This window comes from Coturnix japonica, chromosome 5 (genome assembly GCF_001577835.2).
Source record: "Coturnix japonica isolate 7356 chromosome 5, Coturnix japonica 2.1, whole genome shotgun sequence".
Taxonomy (NCBI): domain Eukaryota; kingdom Metazoa; phylum Chordata; class Aves; order Galliformes; family Phasianidae; genus Coturnix; species Coturnix japonica.
Genome location: NC_029520.1, coordinates 50246387 through 50271153, shown reverse-complemented (window position 1 = coordinate 50271153; position 24767 = coordinate 50246387). Strand labels below are relative to the sequence as shown.

Genomic DNA, 24767 nt, shown 5'->3' with positions numbered 1-24767 from the left:
CTGGCCTTGAACACCTCCAAGGACGGGGCATCCACAACCTCCCTGGGCAGCCTGTTCCAGGGCCTAACCACTCTCCTAGTGAAGAACTTCCCCCTTGGATGTTATCCAACCTAAATCTTCCCTCTTTTCACTTAAAACCATTTCCTGTGTCCTGCTATTGTCAGCTTGACCTTGAGATCTCTCTTAAAAATGCCATTTAAATGGGAAACATTCAGATTTGTAGGTAGAATGGAGCATCAAATGGAGGTAGATGTTGTCATACATACCTAAAGTCAGCACTTCTGTTTTGCATGTCTTGATTTCTTTCCTTTTTAGACACCTGCTGGTGAATCCCAGAGACCGTCGTGTTGTCATCATAGAATCTGTCCTCTGCCCTTCCCACTTCAGAGACACTCTTGCAAGAGTCCTCTTCAAGCATTTTGAGGTGCGTATTTTACGTAACCACCACATGTGCTGAGCATAGCACTTAATGGTAGAAACCATAGTGACAGTATGGACAGTGGAGTGAAAGTAATGGCGAAAGATTGAGAGGCATTGTGAGGATACAGAAATGCAGGTGGGGCTGGGAGGTCGCAATGAGGCACTTCTTTTACTGGCTGACTTTTCATAAGGCTGCAGAACTGTTTCTTTGTTAATTACTGCACTTCCAGAAAGACTAAATTAAAAATAGATATCTCAAGAGGCAGTTTGGATTGTGCATCCTGAGAATACGTCAGTGCATTGGGTGTTTGCTGGGGTTTTTCTTTCCTCTTCTGTCAATTGCTTTCTTGGTTTCCTCACAGGTCCCTTCTGTTTTGTTTGCTCCAAGCCATCTAATGTCTCTTCTGACACTTGGGATCAACTCTGCCATGGTGTTAGATTGTGGATATAAAGAAAGCTTGGTGCTGCCTGTATCCTTTACTGATTTAGCATGAAAGCTAAAGCAGGAAGGTTATGATGAAAGCAGATGTCATAGACAAAAAACGTGAACAGATCAGCCAACCCATCTCTTGTTCATAATACACCACAGCTTGGGGAATCTCCTCACTGCTGCTGTGTTAAGTTTGTGCTCTTCTAAAGTTTGGGTAGGATGTTACAGGGCTCCAAGGTTGATTTGTAACTCTGTTGTTTATGCAGTACTAATTAGGTGTGGAGGAAGATAGTGAGTGCAAGAAAATGTTGAGGAGAAACAGTGTTCAGGTCCAGTAGGCTGGAAACTCCTGTCCAAAAGAGAGAATTTCCTGATCTCCATGTAGATTTACGAGGGAACTCCAATTCTGAGCTGCTGGGGTTCCCTTCCTTTGGGAGGAAAAGCCATCCACAAGTAAGTTGCTGTTCCCAGCTTATAGAAATCTGATCTCCTTCAGCCTATATTTAAAAAAATCTAGCTGAAGTGAGTAAACAATGTACGTTAAGTGTAATGTGGGGAGTCGTCCTATGCTGATAGCTGACTTCACCTGACTGAATTTGTCATGTTTTAGGGAGCTGGAATATCGGCTGTTGGAGCAGTGCACAGTTGATACAGGATTAGCCAAAGGACAAAGCCTTCCATCAGTAATGGGTAAGGGCTGTTTGCTGCAGCATAGTAAAAGTAGTAGTGCATTCATCACATCTGATGTAGTCTTCTCTCCTTATTTCTTTCTCCATATTAAAGTATATTACTCCTATAATCAGCCACTCATAACAAGGTTAGAATGACAGCCCAGATGAATGTTCTGTAACAAGTTTTCATTGTCTTTTGAGTGAAAACAAACTTCTTCAACTGAGAAGTAGCTTTGCAGCTTTTAAAGTGGAATCAGCTGAGAAATATCTGTAAACCTGCAAAGCGAAACCAGTTGGAATTCAGCATTAGTTTGATTATTAAATTCTGCTTCCCAAGCTTTTGTTCTCAGTGATTTTTCTGTTGTTGCTGTTGCAGGCTCCGTTCCAGAAGACATCGTAGAGGATATAAAAGGTAAAACTTCATGCCATTAGTTCATTACTCTGCATAGTAGAGGAGAGTACAATAGGAAGCCTTCACAACTGTTTGGGAATTTAATTTATTATATTAGATTTCTTGTATTTTGTGCCTACCAGAAGCACTTGCAGTGTTTTTTCCCTTCTGAAAGCAAACACCAACTGTCATTCAATTCTCATTTAGGTCTTTGTGCTGCCCATAAATGGTTCATATTTAGGCAGACTAATGCAATAGGAGCATTAGGCTGTCACACACATCTGCCATCAGCAGGTTAGGTTAAATTGCTACTGCATTTTTTATTTAACATCCATTTTGTTGTATATGAGCGTGTGGAGTAAATACTGCATGTTGGGCACAAAGCTAACAGATCAGCCTCTCAAAAAGTTGTTATCTTAGAAACATGCTGCTATCAGCATTGTGACATAAAGTTACTTTAAACTAACTGTTTAACAGTTAACCAGGGATGTTCAGTTTGAATTAAGATCGACTTTGCAATAGAAATGAATTCTGTATGAAATATATCTCTATGTTAATCAGGTGATCAAGCTGAGCCAGAGTTCATTTACACCAGAAAAATGTAGGGAATATGTTTGGGCAGAACTTTATATAAATGTTTTTGTATCAGTTAATTTAGTTGTAGAAAATAGCCCATATTAGTGTATGGATGTGATATATGTCTTCTGGACCAATCTAGGAAGAAGTCAATCGGTCCAGTGCAAAGTAACTTAAATGCAACTGGTGCTTTCTCAAATAGAAGTTGCTTTTCTAATGCCTGGACTTGGAAGTCAGTTTTCTGATTGGTTCTGAGACCTCTTAGAATCAGATGTGAAATGTTGGGGTTGAAATTAGGATCAGCTCTATATTGAAGGAATATTTCTTTGTGACAACTGTTTATGAATGAGAATCTCATTATATATATAGGAACAATATTACCTGTGATTGTTTAAGAAGGATCAGTGTCTTGTTGAGAGCTGTGGTGCAAGACCTGTTGTGGTGTGTTGGACCCCACAATAACCAAAGGCACAATGAATAATGTCTCTGTCTTTACATTGTACTTGGCTATTTTGAGAAGGAAATCTTGCCTAAATCTTGCCTAGTTATAGTGTCAGCTTCATTTCAGTGTAGGACCTGGATACATCTGAGCTCAGCTGAGGTATAGAAGCTTAGTTTTTTTTCCTACTGGCAGGACCTAGAATGTGTTCTGTAAGTTAAATTGTCTGTACTGTTGATCCAATGAGTTCTCTTCTGTCCCTTTATTCTTGTTTTATGAAGTTCGAACTTGTTTTGTGAGTGACCTCCAACGTGGACTGAAGATCCAGGCAGCCAAGTTCAACATTGATGGCAGTGCTGAGGTGAGCAGTGAATGAGAATTCCTCTGGTCTTTTCTGAAGTGGATGTAACCATTCTGTTCTTGAAAATAAAGCACTTCTTTCTTTCTTTCTAGCGTCCTTCACCACCTCCAGATGTGGACTATCCTTTAGATGGTGAAAAGATTCTCCATGTAGTTGGCTCCATTCGGTGAGAAGTACTGTAGTGCAGTGTTTGCTTTTGGCATTAGTGAGGCTTTGGCACCTCCTGCTGTACACACTGTGTGGCAGAAGCAGCTGTGACATTGTGCTGTCAGCAAGGAGTTTGTGGTTGTTTTAGCCCTGCTGTAGGGTAGCGCTGCTTCTCACTAACACTCCTGTCTTTTCAACAGAGACTCAGTTGCAGAAATACTGTTTGAACAGGATAATGAAGAGACATCTGTTGCCACTTTGATCTTGGATTCTCTCATTCAGGTATCTTCATAATAGAAACAAGAATTTGCACACCACTACCCTCAGAATCTGCTCTTATAAATGGCTCCTGCAGTGTCATCCCCCTGACTACAGGTTGCAGTCAGCACAAGGTGACTCCTCAGGCTGTGGCCTCTGGTGAATCACTGTGGGGTAGCAAGTCACTGTGTGTCATTCCCTTTATGGTTGCTTTTGTTCTTTGGTGTGCTGCTGTTTGGGCCAGTTTTCAGCCAAGCAAAGAAGCAGTGCAGTGCTCCCTCCTCAGTGAAAGGCTTAAGATGAATGGAGTTGGGGCATTTTCATTGCTGGCAAAATGTTTGGTGTTTCTTCTCCTGGAACCGGTGGGAATTCACAGCATTGATATCCCACCATCTTTTGTGTTGGCCAGACTCAGCTACAGGGATTTACAGTGACTCACAGTGTGCTCAGCCTTGACTGGGCAGTTCCTTCAGCCTGGTCTTCTGATGGAGTCTGTAGTTGTAGATGTTTTCTCCTTTTTTGCTGACACAAGTAGTTGAAGTGCATAGAAGGACTGATTGAATTTCTAAGACCTTTGAAAGCGTCTGTGTGCAAGTTGCATTGAAGTATTGTGTTTTCTATTCCCCTTGTTGTTAGTGTCCCATAGACACCAGGAAGCAGCTGGCAGAGAACTTAGTGGTTATGGGTGGCACTGCCATGTTACCAGGATTCCTGCACAGACTCATGGCTGAGATCAGGTACCTGGTGGAAAAACCGAAATACAAAGAAGTCCTTGCGACTAAAACCTTCAAAGTTCACACTCCACCTGCCAAACCCAACTACGTGGCGTGGCTGGGAGGTAAGAGTGCAGCTGGATCTTACTATTAAGAGTCTGGTTGAAGTGGTGAAGGCTGAGGGGCAGAATCACAACCCTGGGCTTCAGTAAGGCCAATTTTGGCCTATGTAAGCAATTGCTAGGGGAAATCCCATGGGACAGGGTACTTGAAGGTAAAGGGGCCCAAGATAGTTGGTTAGCATTGAAGGACTGCTTCTTCCAAGCTCAAGATCAGAGCATCCCAGCAGGTAGGAAGTAGAGAAAGGGAACCAGGAGACCTGCATGGTTAAGCAGGGAGCTGCTGGGCAAGCTGAAGTGAAAGGGGAGGGTCTACAGTTCATGGAAAGAGGGGCTGGTCACATAGGAGAAATATAAGGTGATGAAGGGAGTGGAGCATCTCCACTATAAGGAGAGGCTGAGGGAGCTGGGCCGCTTTGGCTTGGAGGAGACAGAGGGGCAATGCCATTATAGTTTGTAAAGGGTGTGTGACAGGAGGATGGAGCCAGGCACATCTCAGTGACATTCAGCAGCAGGACAAGGGATGCAAGCTGGGACACAGGAGGTTCCATGTAAATGTGAGGAAACCTCTTCATGTGAGGGTGTGGGGTCTCCTTCTGTGGAGACATTCACAACCCATCTGGCTGTGTTCCTGTGTGACCTGATCCAGGTGTTCCTGCACGGGCAGGGGATTGGGCTTGGATGACCGTTGTGGTCCCTTCCAGTCCCTGACTTTGTGTGATTTATTTTTAGTTACTTTCATAGAGTAGAAATGGGAGCAATTTGGGTCAAAAAGGGCTGCTAAAAATGAAAGTACCTCCATCCTTTTGTTCCTTTTTAATGTAAAACTATATTTTTTTGTCAATAACAGGAGCCATTTTTGGAGCACTTCAGGACATACTCGGAAGCCGCTCTGTGTCCAGAGAATATTACAGCCAGATGGGGCGCATCCCTGACTGGTGCTGTCTGAGTAATCCTCCTCTGGAGATGATGTTTGATGTTGGGAAAGCACCCCCACCGCTGATGAAAAGGGCTTTTTCAACTGAGAAATAAGCACTTAAATGCTACACAAGGGCTCTCCTCATCTGTTTCAAGTACATATGCATATATATATATGAGCAGGATTTTTTTGTATGAAGTTATGTGTGTAACACCATTAAACGTGAGCAGTGTGGATGTTCTGGGGAGCACGGTGGTGGTTACTGATGCTGTATGTGGGGCTGTGTTCATGTATTGTTTAGAAATGGATTCTGTGGACTCCTGTGCTGCTTTGTCACCTGGTGCAGGATTGGTCTGTAGTCACGACTTGCAGCTGACAGTGTTTTGTTATCGGTGCTGTGAAGGTGCTTTGTTTCAAGATACTTTAAGTACTCTGAGAAGACCGGAGGACTGTCTGCTTTGGGAAGCAGCTGGAAGCTTTGCTGCCAGATTGAAGAGTGGAATGCAATGCTTTACATGGGATCCTGCATTGGAGCTGCTATAAAATGGCTTGTGCTGCTTAGCAAAGCTGCAGGGATGGTGTTTCCTCTGAGCAGTGAGTATTGGCTTCAGTGTTTCAGCAAAGAACTGTGCTATGTGTGATACCCTGCAATGCTGAGCTGACACCATCCCACTGCCTCCCCAGCAGGAAAGAATTGAGCTGTTTAAAGAATTATAAATGGGCACACAAGGAATTCTTGGACCTCACTGAAATGCCACACTCAGAAGTCGCTTCTTTGCCCATCAGAATTATTAAACTTCATTGTGCAGCGCTGTGTATTAAATGAAAATACATTACTTACAAGCAACAATGCGTTGCTTAGGGAAGATGGATGCTTTGCTATGAGCACCGTGTGGGAGCTGGCAGGGTGTTGGAAGCCAATGGTCGCCCTTTGTGCTCCTGTGCATCTCTTGGCAGTTCAGTATTGCTGCAGGGAGGAGCCCCACTGGTTATTAAGGGAAATCTGGTGCAGTTAACACAGGTGGCTTATTTCTGGTGGTGCTGGCGGGTGTTTGGGAGTTGGAACTGGCTGCTGTATCCTGGAATAAAAGCATGTCCTGGAGGCTGCAGGATGCCCCATAAAAGAGCCCTTCTATTATAGGAGCAAAATTAACCTGCCGCCCAACGTGGGGCTCGAACCCACGACCCTGAGATTAAGAGTCTCATGCTCTACCGACTGAGCTAGCCGGGCGCTGTGGAGCACCCTCCCAATTCATCTCTTCAGCACACGCCGAGCGCTTCGCGTTACCAAACGCTCCGCCCGCTGAAACCCCTCCTCCGCCGAGCGCTGGTTGGGCTGCATGGAGGCCAATGGGACCGCGGGTTGCTGAGGGGTCGGGAGCGGCATCGAGGCCGGGGCGGCAGGGGGGGCTGTGTCCGAGTGAGGCGGCGCCGCCATGAGCTCCATCGGCACCGGGGTGAGCGCGGGCCGCGGGCGGGCGGGGGGCGAGAAGGGTAAATGGGGCCTGGAGGTGGCGGCCCCAAAGTTCCCATCGGCCGGGGCTGAGCGGGATCGTGGCCGCTGCTGAGTCACCGCGGCCCGTTAGGCCGAGGCCCTGTGGAGCTGCGGGGCCGCGTTGTCCGGGCTGTGCCGTGGGTTGTTGGTTGCTGAGCGATCCTTTCTATTCTATTCTCCAGTACGACCTGTCGGCATCCACCTTCTCTCCCGATGGCAGAGTGTTCCAAGTGGAATACGCGATGAAGGCTGTGGAGAACAGCAGGTAGGATACGGCTGGATCCACCTCTTTGTGGAGGGGCCTCCTTCACAGAATCACAGAATGAGCCGGGTTGGAAGGGACCTCAAGGATCATGTAGTTCCAACCCCCTGCCTGGCAGGGCCACCAAACATACACCTTTACTAGATCAGGTTGCCCAGGGCCCCGTCCAACCTGGCCTTGAACACCTCCAAGGACGGGGCATCCACAACCTCCCTGGGCAGCCTGTTCCAGGGCCTAACCACTCTCCTAGTGAAGAACTTCCCCCTAACATCCAACCTAAATCTTCCCTCTTTTAACTTAAAACCATTTCCTCATGTCCTGCTATTATCAGCCCTGTCGAAGAGTTTACTCTCCTCCTGGGTGTAAGTTCCCTTCAGGTATTGAAAGGCTGCAATGAGGTCACCCTGCAACCTTCTCTTCTCCAGGCTGAACAAACCCAACTCCCTCAGCCTGTCCTCATAGGGGAGGTGCTCCCAGCCCCCTGATCATCTTCCTGTCCCTCCTCTGGACCCTTTCCAAAATCTCCATATCTTTTTTGTACTGAGGGCTCCACACCTGGACACAGTACAACAGATGGGGCCTCACAAGAGCAGAGTAGAGAGGGACAAACACCTCCCTATCCCTGCTGAGATCCCTGCTCTTTCAAAGCAGCCTCTGGTTCTGGAGATGGAACTGATTGTAACAGTGAGGTTTTGAGCATCGATGCCCCCACCCTCCATTTGGGAGGCTGCAAATAGAGTAAAAACTATATGAGTTGGAGCAGACCTGCTGGGGTGGAAACTGTGTCACTGTGTCATTTGATCACTGGTTGGCAACTCTGCCCACACGGGGCTGGAGCTCAGAGATCCTTCAGGTCCCTTCCAACGTCAGCCACTCCAGCATTTTATTAATTCGTAGAATCATACCATTACCCAGGTTGGAAAAGACCTTGAAGATCATCAAGTCCAACTGCAGCCCAACCATAGTACCCCAACTCTAACAACCCTCTGCTACATCATATCCCTGAGCACCGCATCCAAACGGCTCTTAAACACATCCAGGGATGGCAATTCAACCCCCTCCCTGGGCAGCCTATTCCAGTACTTAACTACCCTTTCTGTAATGAAGTGTTTCCTAATATCCAACCTATGCCCTGGCGTAACTTGAGGCTGTTCTTTGTTACTTGTCTGCACGGTTCTATTCAGTGTAAGAGAAACTCCCTGTTGTCTTGTCTTTCAGTACAGCCATTGGGATAAGGTGCAAAGATGGCGTTGTCTTTGGTGTAGAAAAGCTCGTTCTGTCCAAGCTGTACGAAGAAGGCTCCAATAAACGTCTCTTCAACGTCGATCGGCACGTTGGAATGGTGAGCGGCTGCTTAAGCTCTCAGGATTTGAAGGGGCTCAGAATAATATTAAAGAGATGCAGTGATGGCAATTCTCCTTCCAGGCAGTAGCGGGGCTGCTTGCAGATGCTCGTTCGTTGGCAGACATAGCTAGAGAAGAAGCTTCTAACTTCAGGACTAACTATGGCTACGACATTCCACTGAAGGTAAGAAATGAGCGCGGTTCACTCAGAGCTTTTGGCTTTTTTAACCTTGACAGCGATAACCATAAGCAATAATTGTGATTTACTTATTTCTGCAAATAAAGGCCTCCGCTTTTCTTTTCCCCCTTAGCATCTTGCAGACAGAGTGGCCATGTACGTGCATGCATACACACTGTACAGCGCTGTCAGACCTTTTGGTTGCAGGTAGGTCTTTCCAACATGTGCTTGTTTGTAAAGGCCTTTTGCTTCAGAAGGGCTGGAGCTGTTTATGTCTTAGCTCATTTTTCACATTTGGTACCGATAAACCAAGAAGTGGGAAGAGTTTCCCCTGTCCTTTGTTTTATTGCATCAGAGCAAACCAGGCTGTGTATGGCCTGCATGCCTGTCCATCAGGCTTAAAGCTGAGGAGTTGATGTTGAATCTGTGTCCATTTTGAAAGCAGAACTTTGTGATCATCCCCTAAAGAATAGGTAATAACTACCATGCAGCTGTGGTTACCAGGGAACTAACAAACTGAGGTCTGTAGTTATAGTTAAGTAAAACATTTCTGGTCAATTGCAGGTGCTTTGGGGTCACGATAACACTGAGCCTTCAGACAAACTGCTTACAGAGTGTAATAGGGTAGTGGGGAGCCCTGACTTGATTTAGCTGTCATTGCTGTATGTGGGTTGGCAGAATGACTGTTTGATTTTGCTTTTTCTCACCCAGTTTCATGTTGGGGTCCTATGATGACGATGACGGCGCACAACTGTACATGATCGACCCGTCAGGAGTTTCATACGTGAGTCTTTCAGAAATACTGTTACTTTTAAGTTGCTCTTTTAGAGGTTTCTAATCTGGACATCAGTAACGTGGCGTGCAGTTCTTAGAAGCAGCACCGCTTCCATAAAGCCTGTTTTTAAAGCTCTCAGAAATGTGGGAGTTCATTCCACCTGTATGCAATGAGGAGTCCCATCCATTGCCGCAGGGTTGAGTGCTGCAGTGATAACTCCGCTCACAAAACACTGAGGTGCAGAGGCTGCTAGGTGGGCTTTGGTGGTGGTCTTTTCTAATTCTACTTTAATTATAGTAAAAGATCCTATGCGACAAACAGAGCAGGTGTGTGTGTGCCCAGAGGATCTACTTAGCATTGCTCTGTCAAGGGTGGCAGTGCTTAACCCAATAACTTGTGAACCTCACCTGAGAGAGAACAGTGCCAACATTTGCTGTGTATCTGCCTTGTTACAGGAGTGAAGGAGTCGTTAGGTATGTGGTGGATGTAGTATTTCATTAACCTTACACTTTTCTTTGTTGTTTAGGGTTATTGGGGCTGTGCCATCGGTAAAGCCAGGCAGGCTGCAAAAACAGAGATTGAAAAGCTTCAGGTAGGTTGTTTCACTTTTATTGTGTTGCTTTCAGGATGGATTATTTCTGCCTTTTTAGATGCCTTAAATTCATAAAGTACAAGAGAAGCAGAAGTATTTCCTAATACGTTGTCTTAGCCTCTATAGGAGCAGTGTTTCTGGCATCTTGACCCTGGGCAATGGGAAGTCCATAGTGAGCACACAGTTTTAAAAGGAGAAGCATAAACATACACTTCTTTGGTTACCAGCCTAATTGTTTTTGTAGAGCTGCAGTGTTTGTATTCCTTGAACTTCATGGTAGGGCCTGTGAAGTTCAGTAGATGAGAACAGGGGTGTGCCATACAGCACAGCTGTGCTGATCTGTCATGGCTTGTTTGCAGAATGCTTTCAGTGTGATGTGGTCAGAGCAGCATGAAGCAAGTGCGGTCTTGTGTGCTGATGCTTCTTGGTAACGGTGGGCTGGACAGGTTCCAGGGCAGAGCTGATTTTGTTCAGCTGATTTCCTGATTGAATGACAAAACATAAATGGGAAGAAGACAAATGCAAACGCTTTGGTGGGGTGGATAGTGATAAGATGAAGGGGAGTGGTTTTAAACTGAGACAGGGGAGGTTTAGGTTGGATACTGGGGGAAGTTTTTCCCCCAGAGGGTGGTGACGCACTGGAACAGGTTTCCTAAGGAGGCTGTGGATGCCCCATCCCTGCAGGCATTCAAGGCCAGGCTGGATGTGGCTCTGGGCAGCCTGGGCTGCTGGTTGGTGACCCTGCACACAGCAGGGGGTTGGAGCTGGGTGAGCACTGTGGGCCTTTGCAACCTGGGCTGTTCTATGATTCCATGCTGATTCTATGATCCTATTAGCTGCGGATCTGTCCTGTGAAAGATGACTGTAGATGGAAAGAAAGAGGTGAGAATATCATCATAACCTTGAAACCTGTCTGGCAGGTACTGCAATGCAGGTGCTGCATGTGGGAGGGGATGCAGTACGTGAGATCTGCACACGCAGCTTATACTGCAGGTGGGGTGCACTGCATTGATCACATCTGTTGCATCTTATGCAAACATTTGGTATCTTCTGTCACATGGGGCCTGCTTGAATCTGTTCATCTGCAGTGCTTCTCATGTTATTTTCAGATCATATTTATGACTTTTTTTATATGGACATAATGGGGAGTTAATTACAGGAGTTAATTACAATTACAGTATTTCCTATTTGGGGAAGATTGGGCCAGGAAAAGAATAATGACAAAAGATAAATGAAAGCTTTGTTTTGTAAACACACATGACAGTAACAGACCTTTGGGTTTTCTTGTTTCACTATTGACTCCATGTGCTTAAATACACATAGGTGTGTGACGCAGATTAGATTTATAAATAGAAGTCAGCACTGCGTTACGGATTGAGTCACAAATGGAAGGGCTGGGACAGTGTCTCTGTTTAGGAAACTTGTTGGAATGCAAATGTGACAGCACATCTACCTAAGCAGGGCCGTTTCCTTTTCCTTTGGCCCACTGTGTACTTGGGTGTGTGCATTACACACACACAGGAAGTGCTGTCAGACTCAGCATGAAGAAAGAACTGCTGTCCTTCAGCAGCTTCTCAACCAACTTCTGTACGATGGCTTTGCAAAGTGGTTGAGAATCTGAGATGGTAAAACTACATGTATCTCATAAGCTCTACCCTAAGCTCGGTGTAAAATATGCTGGTCTAATCAATAATCAGGTATGTTTTAGTGAGTGAAAGATGCATTGTGGAGAATAGGCACATCACAGTCCCTCGTTTGCTGGCCAAATGCAAAACAGGATGTTCTGCTAAGCTGTATGTTTTTTGTCTGCAGATGAAGGAAATGACTTGCCGTGACGTTGTAAAAGAGGTTGCGAAAATGTAAGTCTGCAGAGTGTTTCTCCAGCTCAGCAAAAATAGGTGCTTGTGGGCTTGTTATGGTTTCAAAGTGAAGCTGTTCCCTTTACATGAGGTACCAGGTTTCACTTTTGTAGATGAGTGCTGGTGCTGATTCTAGTCTGGTGTTCTATTAAGATCTGTCTTGTGAGATGGGCTGGGGGAAGTTCTTTACTGTGAGAGTGGTGAGGTGCTGGAACAGCTGCCCAGAGACGCTGTGGATGCCCCGTCCATCCCTGGAGGTGTTCAAGGCCAGGCTGGATGGGGCCCTGGGCAGCCTGGGCTGGTATCAATGTGGAGGTTGGTGGCCCTGCATGTGGTGGGGGTTGGAGCTTCAAGGTCCTTGAGGTCCCTTCCAACCCAAGCCAGTCTATGGTCTCTTCAAATAAATACAAGTATCCTTTCGGCTGTTTCCAGTACTTAATGCTTACAGGGATACTTCTGCACTTGTCACAAATCTAATAATATGCAGCTACAGAAATAATTTCCAGCCTTTTATGGCTGTTCCTTAGAGGTTATAAAGAAGTAATAAATGTTTCCATCAATGGTGTTGCAGCATGTGAGTTTATTTATGTGGCTGTGTCAGAGGCTATCATGTTAGCTGCTAAAGGAAAGAATGTGTGGGCTCTCTGCTCCTGAAACATAACAAGGACCTCAAAACGACTCTGAAACTGCACAAACAAAGCACAAGGCTGTAAGTTGTTGTAGGCTTAGCAGATGGGATGGAGAGCTCTACGTACAGGTTGTGTATTAGCAGTTGTGTTTAGATTTAGTTTCAAGTATAAGATGAAACAAGATTTACAGGGGAAATGCAGGGAGCTCCTGCCACACTGTGACTGATTGAGCAGAAGCAGGCAATGATGTCATAGCCTTGGTTCTACAGTACTGGAATCTTAAATAACATTTATTGTAAAGGTGATGTTCTGTATTGGGTTACTCAGCATCTCACCTACGTGGGTACCTTGCATCTTATCTGTAATCATGCAACACACTGTTTTAGTAATGCTTTACTCCACAATATGCCCTGATAGACTCTTTTCCTCTTGAAATGGGATGAGCACAAAGGAGAGGTTGAAGAGAAAGCAGGAGGGGAAGCTTCTATTACATGTAGGAAATGGTGTTTCAACAGAGTAAGAGATGTGTGAAAGGAAGAAATTATAATTTGCCTGTCAATAAATCTGTTCTAACCTCCACCCTCTCCCTTTCTTTCCAGAATCTACATCGTTCATGATGAAGTAAAGGATAAAGCTTTTGAGTTGGAACTCAGCTGGGTTGGAGAAAGTAATGCATTTCTACCTTTCTGTCAACAGTAGAGAAAGCTTCTCATTTTCTGTATTGAACATGCAGAAGCAGTGTTTTACTTATCGCACCGTGCTGTGTGAATTCTAATAGGTACTTCTTTTTTGTTTGCAGTAACCAATGGAAAACATGAAATTGTTCCCAAAGACATAAGAGAAGAAGCAGAAAAATATGCCAAGGTAAGGTCTGACATCACTGCTGTCATCTCAGTGTTGCTCTTGGCAAGTCTGGAATAGAATGAATGAAGTAAGGAGCAGGATTGTAGCACTATAATGACTGGAAAAGGGATGGGTACATTAATCACTTGTAGCCAGGATGTCTCCTGATGAGAGAATTGGGAAGTTCCCTCCATGCAATCCACAGACAGTTCTTACATTTAAAAAGCATGGCATCAAGCTTCCCTACCTCTCATTTCTTTTATTAATGCCTCAGTCATTACATAAGTGGATGGGAAATGCAGTAAGTCGCGTTACCTTTAAAGCAGGTATTTTAGTTAACCAGCTGGATAAAGCTGCTCCCCCAGCATTTGCTTTGAAAGCAGTAGTGGTGCCAGGTTTTAAGTTCTTAAGTAGTTTAGTTCTTCAGTAGAAACAAGGCCTGCTCAATAGCGGCCTTTGTGTATGTAGAGAAAATAGTAAAACAAAACTCTTTTTTTTTTTTAATAGGAATCTTTGAAAGAGGAGGATGAATCAGATGATGAAAATATGTAACACATTGTTACTTCAAGACAAGTTTGACTTAGTACAGGTTTGTTTATAATGTATTACCCATGGGACGCTCCTTTGTACATGCTGGAGGAGACTGAGTGACCAACTTGCACTAATAAATTTTCCATTTTACTGTCTGTTAGATTTCATTTCAAAATAAGTTAGGATCAATTTAGAATACAGAATGCTTTGTATTCTAAACTGTACATCAAAACAGGCCTTAAGATGGAAAGGTGTCATCATGCTGGTGTAGATGCTTCTTACTACAGCAGAACTTTTGAATCAGGCTGGGCCTAGGAAGACATGTTATCAGTTTAGGTGATATGTGCAGCTGCCAACTACAACCAGCTTCCAGGAAAGCACTTTAATTAACAGTTCTGCTGTCTCAGGCTTAAGCCTGGGCTAAGAGTCAAGCCACATGGAATGCTTGCCTTTCCAGCTAAGCACAGATGTCAAACTGCTACAGCTCTCTATCAGGCAGCTTCCTTGAGTGCTGTCCCCAGAGGCAACCATATAGCAACTGCACCTGAATCAGGCTTTAGTTCTGTCTTGCATTCAGTGTGAGTTTACTACTGAAGCTTATTGCCTATTCAACTCTTCTGAGTCAGTGAAAGCCAATCAGTAAACTGATCTCAGCCTAAAGCACCTGCTGAGGACTGATCTTTCACTTGCTTTAATGTGACAAAATGACTCCTTGATTCCAAACCTGAAACCTTGCTCACAAACTGCTAAATGAAAATGAAGAGCTGTATTTACAAGCAGCTACACCTTTATAATCTTTCCACAGCTATTTAGGGCTTGGTACGGGAAATGTAACAGTCTTACAAGTGATGTTACTGGGTTAAGAGGAAAGGGCAAGTGCAGCTGTAATTATAGATACTTCCTTACCCTTCAGGCTTAAAATGTATCTAGGAGTCAGACTTCAGCTCAACGGCTGGTTAGCTGAAAGCTGACATGAAAGCTTCCATCAGCCTCTTGCAGCTTCAGATCCAGGGCATGCCTCTGCAGAGAGGAAGGCCTGGATGAGCTGTTACCCAAGGCAGAGTAGCCACAGTAACCTTTTAACATGCCAAGTGAGTAGGGCAACCAAATTAGTGCTTCTACTGAGAGCTGACTAGGACAGATGCAGGCTCAGTGATATAGGAAGCAATAAACTCAACAGACCTAACAGCAGGAGTCTGAAACGGGTAACCAAAGGCTCCCAGAATGAGACTTCAGTTGGACCAGCAATGCCTTCCTGCAGGAATAGGGCTTGGATCCCCTTCTCTGAAGAAGGGAGCTTCTATGCCTGGCCTGGAAATGGTTGCTTTTAACAATGAAATGCAAAACTCAACTGAAAAGTATATTGCAAGGATAACAAACATGCCCTTAGTAAGGCAGGACGTTTCTGAATATCTGATTTCAGCAAGAGGTGATTCTTAACATTCATTTTTATTATTCCTGCCAAGAGTACTGGGAGGTTTTAGTTTTGAAGATACCAGAAAGGCATAATTAGCCCATAACATGGCAGCATTTCTTGCTTCAGGCTTAACAAGTAACCTACTTAGTCTGGGCTCTGGCCATTTATGGGAATAGCGTAATAGAACAGAAAGTCACATACCCACTTGGAATGTACAACTGCAGTACTTGCCACGCTGGAACACAACTTCACAGCATTAAAGGCAAATCCCATTGCTTGAACCCCAAAGTACGTGCTCTAATGCAACACCAGAAGAAAGCTGGTCTATATGATTGTTTATCTCTTAGCTTAAAGTCATCCTTTCTCATGGACTGTACTTTTTATACAGGATTTTGGATAACATCTTCATTCAAAGTTATGTTACTACTGATAAATAATTTTAAGATTGAGCTGTTGGAACATCACAGGAGTAACCCACGTGTAAGGTTTCTGGTAGGACAGATAAACATAAGGAGAGCTCCACAATAAATACTGCTCAGCTGAAGTTGGTGCTGACTCAGAAAGGAAGCACTTCAATTAATTCCAAGCAGATCTGAGCTATGCCAGGCATCAGGTCATTCATCACTTTGCATAAGCAAAAACAGCATGATGGCCTAAGGCTAAAAGCCCCCCTTCCCTGCAAGTTCCACTGCTCACATGGGTACAATAACACGTGAGATGCTATTTGACTCTGCAGCCCTGGTCACTTCTAAGGAAGGGGCTTGGATATAACTTAATATGGCAGTGATCTCCCTTAGGATTTAACTGGTAACCATAGAAGGGTACAGAAAACAGTGAACTGTTTAAGATACATTGTTGAATGATAATCATAACCCTGGAGTGCTCAATTTCAGGACTGAAGATAAAAATAGGGTTTTGAGTGCATAACACCACCAAAAACACTGCAAAGAGACTGTTCTTTCCCCCTCCTCCTCCATCTGTTGCACACCTCTAAGAGGATGACTGGTTTCTACTGCACACACCAGTTTTTCAAGTTCAGTGCAGTAAGGAAGTTACCTTTACCTAAGGATTGACAGCTATTTTGAGACATTTACTACCTCTACCTTTCCTTATTAGATGGCTTGCCGTCCCTTATTGCCAGTTACACAGAGTTGCAGGGAACAGGCTCCAAAAGAGGTAAGGGTGGAGCCTTACTGTCTGTCTAGTAAACACATGACAGTATTTGAGAACACAGGATCTACAGCCGAGCTCAAACCAAGTCTCTCATTTCCAGCTGCAGCGCTCTTTCATCTTCACACGCTGCTATTAAAGGACTCCAAAGCAGTTGTTTAAAAATGGTCCTTAGGATTGCTGTGCAAACCAAAAATGGACAACTAGAATAAAGCAGACAGCGGCCTCGTGTACTTTGTAGTCCAAACACACATGTGTCATCAGATATAAGGAATAGTTAAGTCCCCTGAAGCTTCTCCTAAAGGTAATAAGAACTACCTGCAAAAAATACCACCTTAATTGACATAGTGAGAGGAGACAAATAAAAAGGTTAGATCCAAAAATCACTCAGCAAGTCCTGCTGCTGAAAGAGGAATCTAACAGTGGGTTAAGTTATAGTGAACTCCCATAGAAGCTGATACATCCCTACCACACGTAACAGAAAAAGCAGCAATTCCTAAATTAAAGCCAGAAAACTGCAAGTAAAACGTCCATTCTGCAAGACTTTTAGAAAAGGAGGAATCTGCTGCTTTCATTATCTGAGACATCAACAGGTTTCAGCAAACACAAGATGACTTAACAGCATGCTTACATAGAGCACCATTTCAGCTCTCATTCTGTGTGTATCTGCACTCTCTGCAATGAGAACCCCCTACATTCATTCCTATTATGTTCCAGGAATAGAAGAAAGCTGGAGTAGTGTCTGAGGAAGTGGATTCAAAGCGTAGCTTTATTTGTTTCCAGTAGGAAAGTTACTTAAACAACTACATTCCCCAGCCAAATGATAGTTGAAACAATACTCCCATACCAACAAAATGGGGTGACAAACTGCCTGCAAGGAAGAAACCGCAGCCCCCTAATAAAAGATGCCTTTCTTTGATTCAGAGTAGTTGAAACTTGCTAAGAAGACGGGTTTTGTTCTGGAAATCAACATAACGCAGCTTCTAACAGTGGCTCTGGTTGCAATGTATCTGTACTGGTCATACAGCACACAGCAGAACTGCAGCTCCTCACAGGAAAAAACCACCCACATCCCTGAAAATACAAACCTCCTGTGAGCAGTGCAGCCTTGCAACTAATTGACAACCTGGATGTGCAAACCCAGTGCCAGCTGGTCAGCTACTTCTCAAGTGAGCATCTGCTACCTGTAATAACAGCCAGCAAACAAAACACAGAACTGAAAAGTCAGCTTTAAAAAGAAGGCTTAAAGGTAGGAAAGAGTCAGGATGCAGTCACCAACTAAGCTGTATGAATTCTTGCTAATGGTGGCTGTTTATAGCTAATAACATTTAAATCATTAGACTGAGGGCATTAATGCCTTCCAAAGATAATCAATACTGATGAATTGCAGTCGTGTTGGCTGAGGCTGAAAAGTAAATTAACTGTAAGTGATTGAAGTAATTTAGACAAGCAAAAGCCCTAAGAAGAAAGAACTGCTGCCCAAGTTGTATTTAGCTGAACATCCTTGCTTGCAGAAGCAGCTTTGCTTCCTTGTGCATGGCTGCATGTTAATAGTGGCACACAAACTGCTTTCAGCAGGCTGTGGCAATGCCCACGTTCAGCTGGGTGATGCTGTTCTACAATCTGCACCTCTGACAATCCAGGATTTTAATTAACAGCTTAATCAGCACTGACGAACTTGAAAGTGACAGCTGTGCTGGTGGGCAACCCATGTCCAAAGACTCAGCATTAGAACAGTATTTTCTTTCTCTACAAATAGGGAAATAAGCACCTTAGTAAAAATCCAACATGAGCAAGACAGTTATCAGTATCTCAAAAGGTCTGTGTGTACGAAAACGTGGCTCTAACCTCTATCGCCCTTCATGCTGTTTAAACATAGCTACCTCTGCAAGAGGAAAAGGCCTTCAAAGATACCAGCAACAGGCAGCATAAACAAGGGCTCTATGGACAGCCCACCAGAAATCACTCAGAACCTAAGTTTAAAAACAAAGCAGAAAACCCATTGTTCTGAATCCCATCACAGAAGCACTGAGAAAATAATCCAACTGATGTTGCTCTTCTCAAAAAAGAAACAAGTCATTTTAGTTCTCTAACTGGCATCAGTGAACAGCTCATATAGGAGCAGCACGAGGCACCTGTTGAGTCTGCATGCACAGCTCATCTGGTATCACAGGTATCTGCAGGGTAACAGCAGCCCAAATCTTTCACCACACGCCGCCAATACTGAGCTATGGCTTCTGTAGTCCCACACAACTGCTTTCCAGCTGCACACCGAGGACTAAAGATTTGGACCCACTTCCTTAGTTCAGTTATAGAACCTTGCTGTTGTCATCAAGGGGAATTTGTGGTCGTGACAAGAAATACAGGAAATTAAATGGATCCGTAATTTGCCAGGCAAACTTTTATATCCAGATATTTTAACAGCACATGACAAAGCATGCAAAAACTGGCCAATATTTGGAGAGCTCTAACAACAGGCAGCCTAAAACAGCTGCTCTCACGACAGAAAACTCCATACCAGGAAAAATAAGTCTCTTTGAATACAAGTCTCATTACACCCAACTATGAGAACATCATATCAATCCTAAAAACAAACCAAACCTGTTTTATGTCTGGAATTAAAAGAAAATGAAGAAAAATAAAAGAAGGTTTAAATGAAGAAAAATAAAAGAAGGTTTAACCTTTCATTTTTATGATCTTGCTGTTACTGACCGAGTTTTCTGTTGTAAACTCAGGTTTTGGTCTTTCTTCCCTTTATACTGGGGTACAAAAGGCTCCACAACCACCACCTGACACAAGACACAAGAGTGAGATAGCAAAGCTCCATGGCAAGCACACACCTGATGTTCATCTGCATAGAAACAGCAGTTCCATACAGACAGATGCTGCATGCAGACGTCTGCTCAGCCACCAGTGGAGATATAGTGCACATTGAGAGCACAGAAACAGCAAGGGAAGGATATCTGAAGAGGCAGAAGTAAACCCTAAAAACAGGAAATAAAAGAAGAGTGAAGTCTCCTGAAGCCTGACAGAGTCACACAGTATTTTACTACACACAGAGCTCCACGTTAGAACAAGAACTCTTAATATTTTAGGAATGTTTGTCTCATAACTTATTGCTGAACGTTATTTTTGTAAAGTGGTTCATGACAAAGTGGCTCCCAACAGCAAATTCTGCTGCTCGTTTTTTCCACTCATGTCAAACATTTCCATATAAGAGATCACACTCTGAAGGAAGAAGCACAACTTCAAGGATCCCATACAGGCAAGATAGATCTAATGCTCTACAGGCCCTAGATCTAATGCTCATTTAACACTGCCATGCCATGTTTCAATATCACAGCGCAGCCCTAAGTTCAGCAGTTCATGTTTCAATGAAAAGCTATTTAAACCAAAATTAGAAGTAGTCCCTGGCTTGCCACGAGTACAGCTTTTCCATTCCATTCCAGCACACATCATGCCCAAGTTGTGCGTGGATGTTTACACTGCTTGGTGTGCTGCTTAGCTTGACGTTCTTAGGTACTTTAAAAGCCATAAAAGAACAAGTCACCTCTCCTGCTGACTTACTATGCAGGAAAAGAAAGAATCCTTTTGCTCATAGTAGTTAGATGAGTGATGTGCCAACAACTTCCTGTGCCAACACAACTGCTACGCCCAGAATCTTTCTGCTAGAAATCAGAAACAAGACTGATTAGTTCATGGTCAGCAACACTTCTTTATTGAGCAGTGCTCTATTTTACACAGAGATACAAACTGTGCCTCCAAACATCGTAGAAAGGTTTGAATCTTACATCCCACAGATACCAAAACTCACCATTCAAATCAAACTTCTTCAAGTTTTGAGGAGGAGCTACAAGATGAGGTTTAGCAGCTTGTGGTAGCAACTGTAATGGGAGGATGGTTGGACTAGATGATCCTGCAGCTCCTTCCCACCCTTGTGATTCTATGTTTTACTAACTTACTTTACTAACTTTAAAGTGCTTTAAAACAATTTCTTCTTCAGTTTATCCACAGCATCAACAACACAGAATTCATGTGAGCATTCAAACAAGCAGCTTAAACCTTCATATATACGTTCTATGCATCTCAGAAGAGATCCAACAGGCAGAATGGCACAGCTGTGCTGTGTGCCCTGTGCTGTGCTTCCAAATGAGTCAGAAGTGTCTATAGAACACATTATTAACATGCATTAAGAACTTATCTACGCTATTACCTCAATAAAACCCCTACAGCTGTCCCTCTGCACTTCCTGAAGAATCAAATTTAATCACAGAATGACCCGGGTTGGAAGGGACCTCAAGGATCATGTAGTTCCAGACCCCCTGCCTAGCAGGGCCACCAAACATACACCTTTACTAGGTCAGGTTGCCCAGAAGACCCCATATATCCCCATAGACCCCACATATCCCCATAGAGACCCCATAGATCAGGTTGCCCATGGCCCCGTCCAACCCGGCCTTGAACACCTCCAAGGACGGGGCATCCACAACCTCCCTGGGCAGCCTGTTCCAGGGCCTAACCACTCTCCTAGTGAAGAACTTCCCCCTGACATCCAACCTAAATCTTCCCTCTTTTAACTTCAAACCATTTCCCCTTCAAGCACAAGCTCGAAGCCACAGTTAACTTACAAACCCACACAAGGGCCGGGGCCTCCCCGCCTCTCGCGGCGTTACCTCAGCGTCGAGTAACCCACCTGGTCTGACTGACCGACCTTTCTCCCCCATCATCCCGTACCTGTTGCCCGCCGAGCCCCCTCAGCTCCATCCCGGCCCGAGCGGTTCCTCCGAGCAGCCACCAGAGGGACCCTCCGCCCCCTCTTCACTTCCGCCATCGCAGCCGAGAGGGAGAGAGAGACCGGCCGTCCCCGCCATCACTCGAGGTGCTACGAAGCCGAAACGACTCGCTGCCTCTTCACAGCACCCTGCCGGGCTCCCTGCCGGGCCTACCGCCTCCGTGAGGGCTCACTACCGGGACTTCAGCCCCGCGGTTCCCCGCCGCCCCCTCCCGCTGTCTCCTGCCGCGGCCTAAAATGGGAAAGAGCCTCACACAAAATGGCGCCGGGAAGCTGACCGCCGCGCATGCGCATCGCGCACCCCAACCCGCCGCCGCCGCAGGACGCCATCTCCGCCCGCGCCCCCTCCCCGCTCTGCCCCTGGGCCCCGCCCCTCCGCGTTACTAAGCGACGGTTTATCCGCCAATCGCGTCTCGCCGTCGCTCTTCCTGACCCCCGAGCTCGGCCAATCGACGCGTTCGCAGCTACATCCGGATGCGGTTCGCACCAATCAGAGCTCAGGGAGCGCTGACTTCACTTCAACCGCCGCCAATCGACGGGCGTTCCGTTAAACGCCAATGGCAAGTCTCCGTGGCTCTACCTGCGTCTACGCCTGACCAATAGCTTCCGTCTGACTCTCGGCAACCAATGGGGGTGCTGTCCGCGGCACCCAATCCGGGCGGGGCAGAGCCCCCGGGGCGTCACGAGGGAACCAATGAGAGTTCGAGCAGGAGCGATTCTGCTCAACAGCTTGTTATTGGGCTGGTGGCTGGCGATCCGCTGTGAGTCCGGGCTGAGCGGAGGAGGGGGCGGAGCGGGGCCGCGCTCAGCGCCGCCGCTCGCGGGGCTGTCGTCGTCTCGGAGGGGACCGAGGAGCCCAACACAGCACAGCACAGCACGGCCACTTCGCTGCGACTTTCCAGGTAGGAAGCGACGAGGGCGGCTCAGCAGATGGAGTTACCATCTCCCGTCCCGTGAGGAACGGCCTGTGGCTGAGGGCAGCGGGACGGCCGCCTCTCCCTTCCCCCCAACATCGTAGCGGGGCAGCGGGAACGGGGGACTCCCAACTCCGCCTCTGAGCGCCCGCCCCCCCGCTCCCCTCAGTCCCCGGTGCTCGGGGAGGGGTTTGCGCGTCCCTTCAGCTCCAGCCCCGAGTCCGGCGGTCGAAGGGGGCGTTGAGGAGCGGCTTGAAGGGCCGAGGAAAGTTGCGAGGGCCGGGGAGGGGCGGGGAAGGCGGGAGGACGGGCCGGGCCCCGCCGCCCCTACGGCGGGAGTTACCGCCTCGGGGCCCTCCCTCCCTCCCTACCCGGGAGCGGGAGCAATGGCGACGTGACGCGCACCGAGCGGCCCGGGACGGGAGGAGGCTCCAACCCGCCGCCCTGTGACGGCCACAGACCATCAGCCCATCCCGCTCTTGTGTTGCAGCGTTTCCCTGCCTGGCTGCGGAGAGGAGAAGGCTCAGAGCTGGAATCCCTCACATAGCCGGTAAAAATGAAGGTAGGAACTCTAATCTCTCCTTCTTTGAGGTGATTTCATGTGTCGCCGGTAAAAACGAAGGTAGGAACTCTTCTCTCTCCTTCTTTGAGGTGATTTCATTTCTCTGTTGTTGTTTGGAAACGCACTGAGTCGCTGCCCCTTCGGAGTGCTGCCTTTTAAATGCTTCCTGTATCAGCAGCTGCTATTGCAAGTTTGCAAAACCACAGCTTTTGTGTCCCGCCTGTGCTGCTGCTGGTTCTTTTTGCCAGTACAAAGGCTCAGAGACGGCGGGGCAGAGCACAAAAGAAAGAGAAACTTTTCTTGCCTTCAATTAAACGGCAGCAAAAAACAGTTCCTTAATGTCGTGCGCCGATTTCCTGTCTCCATGGACGTTCTGTGCTGCTCCCGGCCTTGTTTACCGCTTCTTACATGGCCAATAAAGTGAGGTTTGAAGTAATAAAGTCCAGATTAAGGAAAACACGAGGAGAAATATTTCTTCCTCTTAACGAGCGTGAGGCTGTTCAGCTTTCATAAGAAAAAGAGAATAGTTAACAACCACACAGAAGATGAGAGTAAATCTCTCTAGGGGTCTCCGTTTAGTCAGCAGGAGGAAAAACTCCTATATATAGAATGCTATAGACGTAATTGTAGTTATTGGTATGATAGTCTCAAATTGGCTGCCTCACAGGATTGCTTTCAACAGGAAAATGCGTGGTTATATCTTTTATATAGTTCTGCTGTTGAAAGATTTCCCTTCTTTAATTCTTTGGAATTAATTGTCATTTTTATTGATTATTATTGCCCCTTTTTATTACGAGGTGCTTTAATGTGAGTTCAACACCCCCAGGCAGGGCACGGAAAGTAAGAAGGTGTTTTTTGTTTTGGTCCTTTACATTGGGAGGATAAATAAGGGTATTTAAGCTGACAGAATCAGGGGTCAGCGTCACTGTGTGAAGCCAAACTTGCTGTAACTTGTTTCTTTTTGCTTTATTAAAGAACAATCTAATGGCATTTCTTAATATAGATGTTATACGTCATGTCATGATCAAGAAGTGCAGATGAAAAACCAAATGTGTGCTGTTATAGCTGTGAAAATAACTGAGGACTAAACTTTGTTCCTGTTTCTTTTGCTCCTTACTAGGCAGCAGATGAGCCTGCCTACCTGACAGTGGGAACGGATGTCAGTGCCAAGTACCGCGGTGCCTTCTGCGAGGCAAAGATTAAGACAGTGAAAAGGCTTGTGAAAGTCAAGGTAGTACGCTGTGGTTTATGCTGGCTTTGTTAAAGCGCTGTGTTGAAAGAGCTGTCGGGGAAGATCAAAATCTTGAAGATTAGGGAACATTTGTTGCTTTACTGTTTGAATTTTAAGAGTCAGAAACGAGTTTTGATTCTCACGTTGTTATTTTTCCAAGTGTTCGTTCAGGTGGATGCTGAAACAGGACTGGGCTTAAACACGGCCTGTCTGTGCTGTTTACTTATTGATCACTGTTGCCTCCTGTTTGTGAATGCATCGGTTTTGCAGCAGTCGGTTTTGAAGATCCTCATAGAGGCTTATGGCTTTACATGAGTAATAAGGAATAAGAGCAAACGCTTCAGGAGCAAAAATTCCCTTTCATTCCAACTGAGTCAGTTTTACTCCAGAGGCGATACTATAATAAATCAATGTAAGAACCAAAAAGGTGGCAAAAGAACCTTCTTAGATCAGGTTTTTTACATGTCCAGGAGAGTATCTGTGAGTTTTCAGCATCTTGCTGCTGCTTTAACATCAGCGTGCATCACTGTAGCTAAGTTCCTGTGCAAGTGTAGTACTGACACTTCATATTCATTTATGGTGACTGGTCTTATGCCAAAACAAACTAAAAAGAAGGTCATTATTTTACTGTTGCAGTTCTATTGTTAATGCTAATGTGAGAAAACAAGAGTCAAACCTAGTTAAATAAGAGTTAAGAATGCAAAGTAAATATAGAGCTTGCTTTGTTCTC

General features: G+C 45.5%; 3 protein-coding genes, 1 long non-coding RNA gene and 1 other non-coding gene across 9 annotated transcripts in view; 3 read left to right on the top strand and 2 right to left on the bottom strand.

Moving 5' to 3' along the window:
• Positions 1-235: 235 nt before the first annotated feature.
• On the top strand, positions 236-5691 carry ACTR10 (actin related protein 10). Its single transcript, XM_015865729.1, has 10 exons — positions 236-424; positions 783-890; positions 1236-1303; positions 1461-1540; positions 1898-1933; positions 3209-3288; positions 3381-3454; positions 3636-3717; positions 4330-4531; positions 5376-5691. The coding sequence occupies exons 1-10, from the start codon at positions 251-253 to the stop codon at positions 5555-5557; spliced, it is 1086 nt and encodes a 361-aa protein (XP_015721215.1). The 5' UTR covers positions 236-250; the 3' UTR covers positions 5558-5691.
• Positions 5692-6602: 911 nt separating this feature from the next.
• Positions 6603-6675, bottom strand: TRNAK-CUU. Its single transcript has one exon. It is a non-coding gene; the product is annotated as a tRNA-Lys (tRNA).
• Positions 6676-6766: 91 nt separating this feature from the next.
• PSMA3 (proteasome 20S subunit alpha 3) lies at positions 6767-14106 on the top strand. Its single transcript, XM_015865730.2, has 11 exons — positions 6767-6901; positions 7122-7204; positions 8420-8543; positions 8627-8728; positions 8856-8929; positions 9434-9506; positions 10024-10089; positions 11902-11948; positions 13177-13244; positions 13377-13441; positions 13928-14106. Exons 1-11 carry the CDS (start codon positions 6881-6883, stop codon positions 13970-13972), a joined length of 768 nt encoding a protein of 255 aa, XP_015721216.1. The 5' UTR covers positions 6767-6880; the 3' UTR covers positions 13973-14106.
• On the bottom strand, positions 10091-21632 carry LOC107315397. Its single transcript, XR_001555888.2, has 2 exons — positions 21273-21632; positions 10091-10571 (listed from the first exon to the last, which is right to left on the bottom strand). It is a non-coding gene; the product is annotated as an uncharacterized LOC107315397 (long non-coding RNA).
• Positions 21633-21877: 245 nt separating this feature from the next.
• The window catches only part of ARID4A (AT-rich interaction domain 4A), a 43776-nt gene continuing 40886 nt past the window's right edge, over positions 21878-24767 (top strand). For 2 of the 5 annotated variants that reach the window (XM_015865728.2, XM_015865723.2), the window contains exons 1-3: positions 21885-22232; positions 22735-22806; positions 23927-24037. In XM_015865728.2, the coding sequence (XP_015721214.1) occupies positions 22801-22806; positions 23927-24037 (117 nt within the window). In that variant the 5' untranslated portion in view covers positions 21885-22232; positions 22735-22800. Of the gene's footprint in view, positions 22233-22734; positions 22807-23926; positions 24038-24767 lie in introns of all 5 variants that reach the window. The other 3 variants (XM_015865722.2, XM_015865724.2, XM_015865727.2) reach the window with 3 other exon arrangements.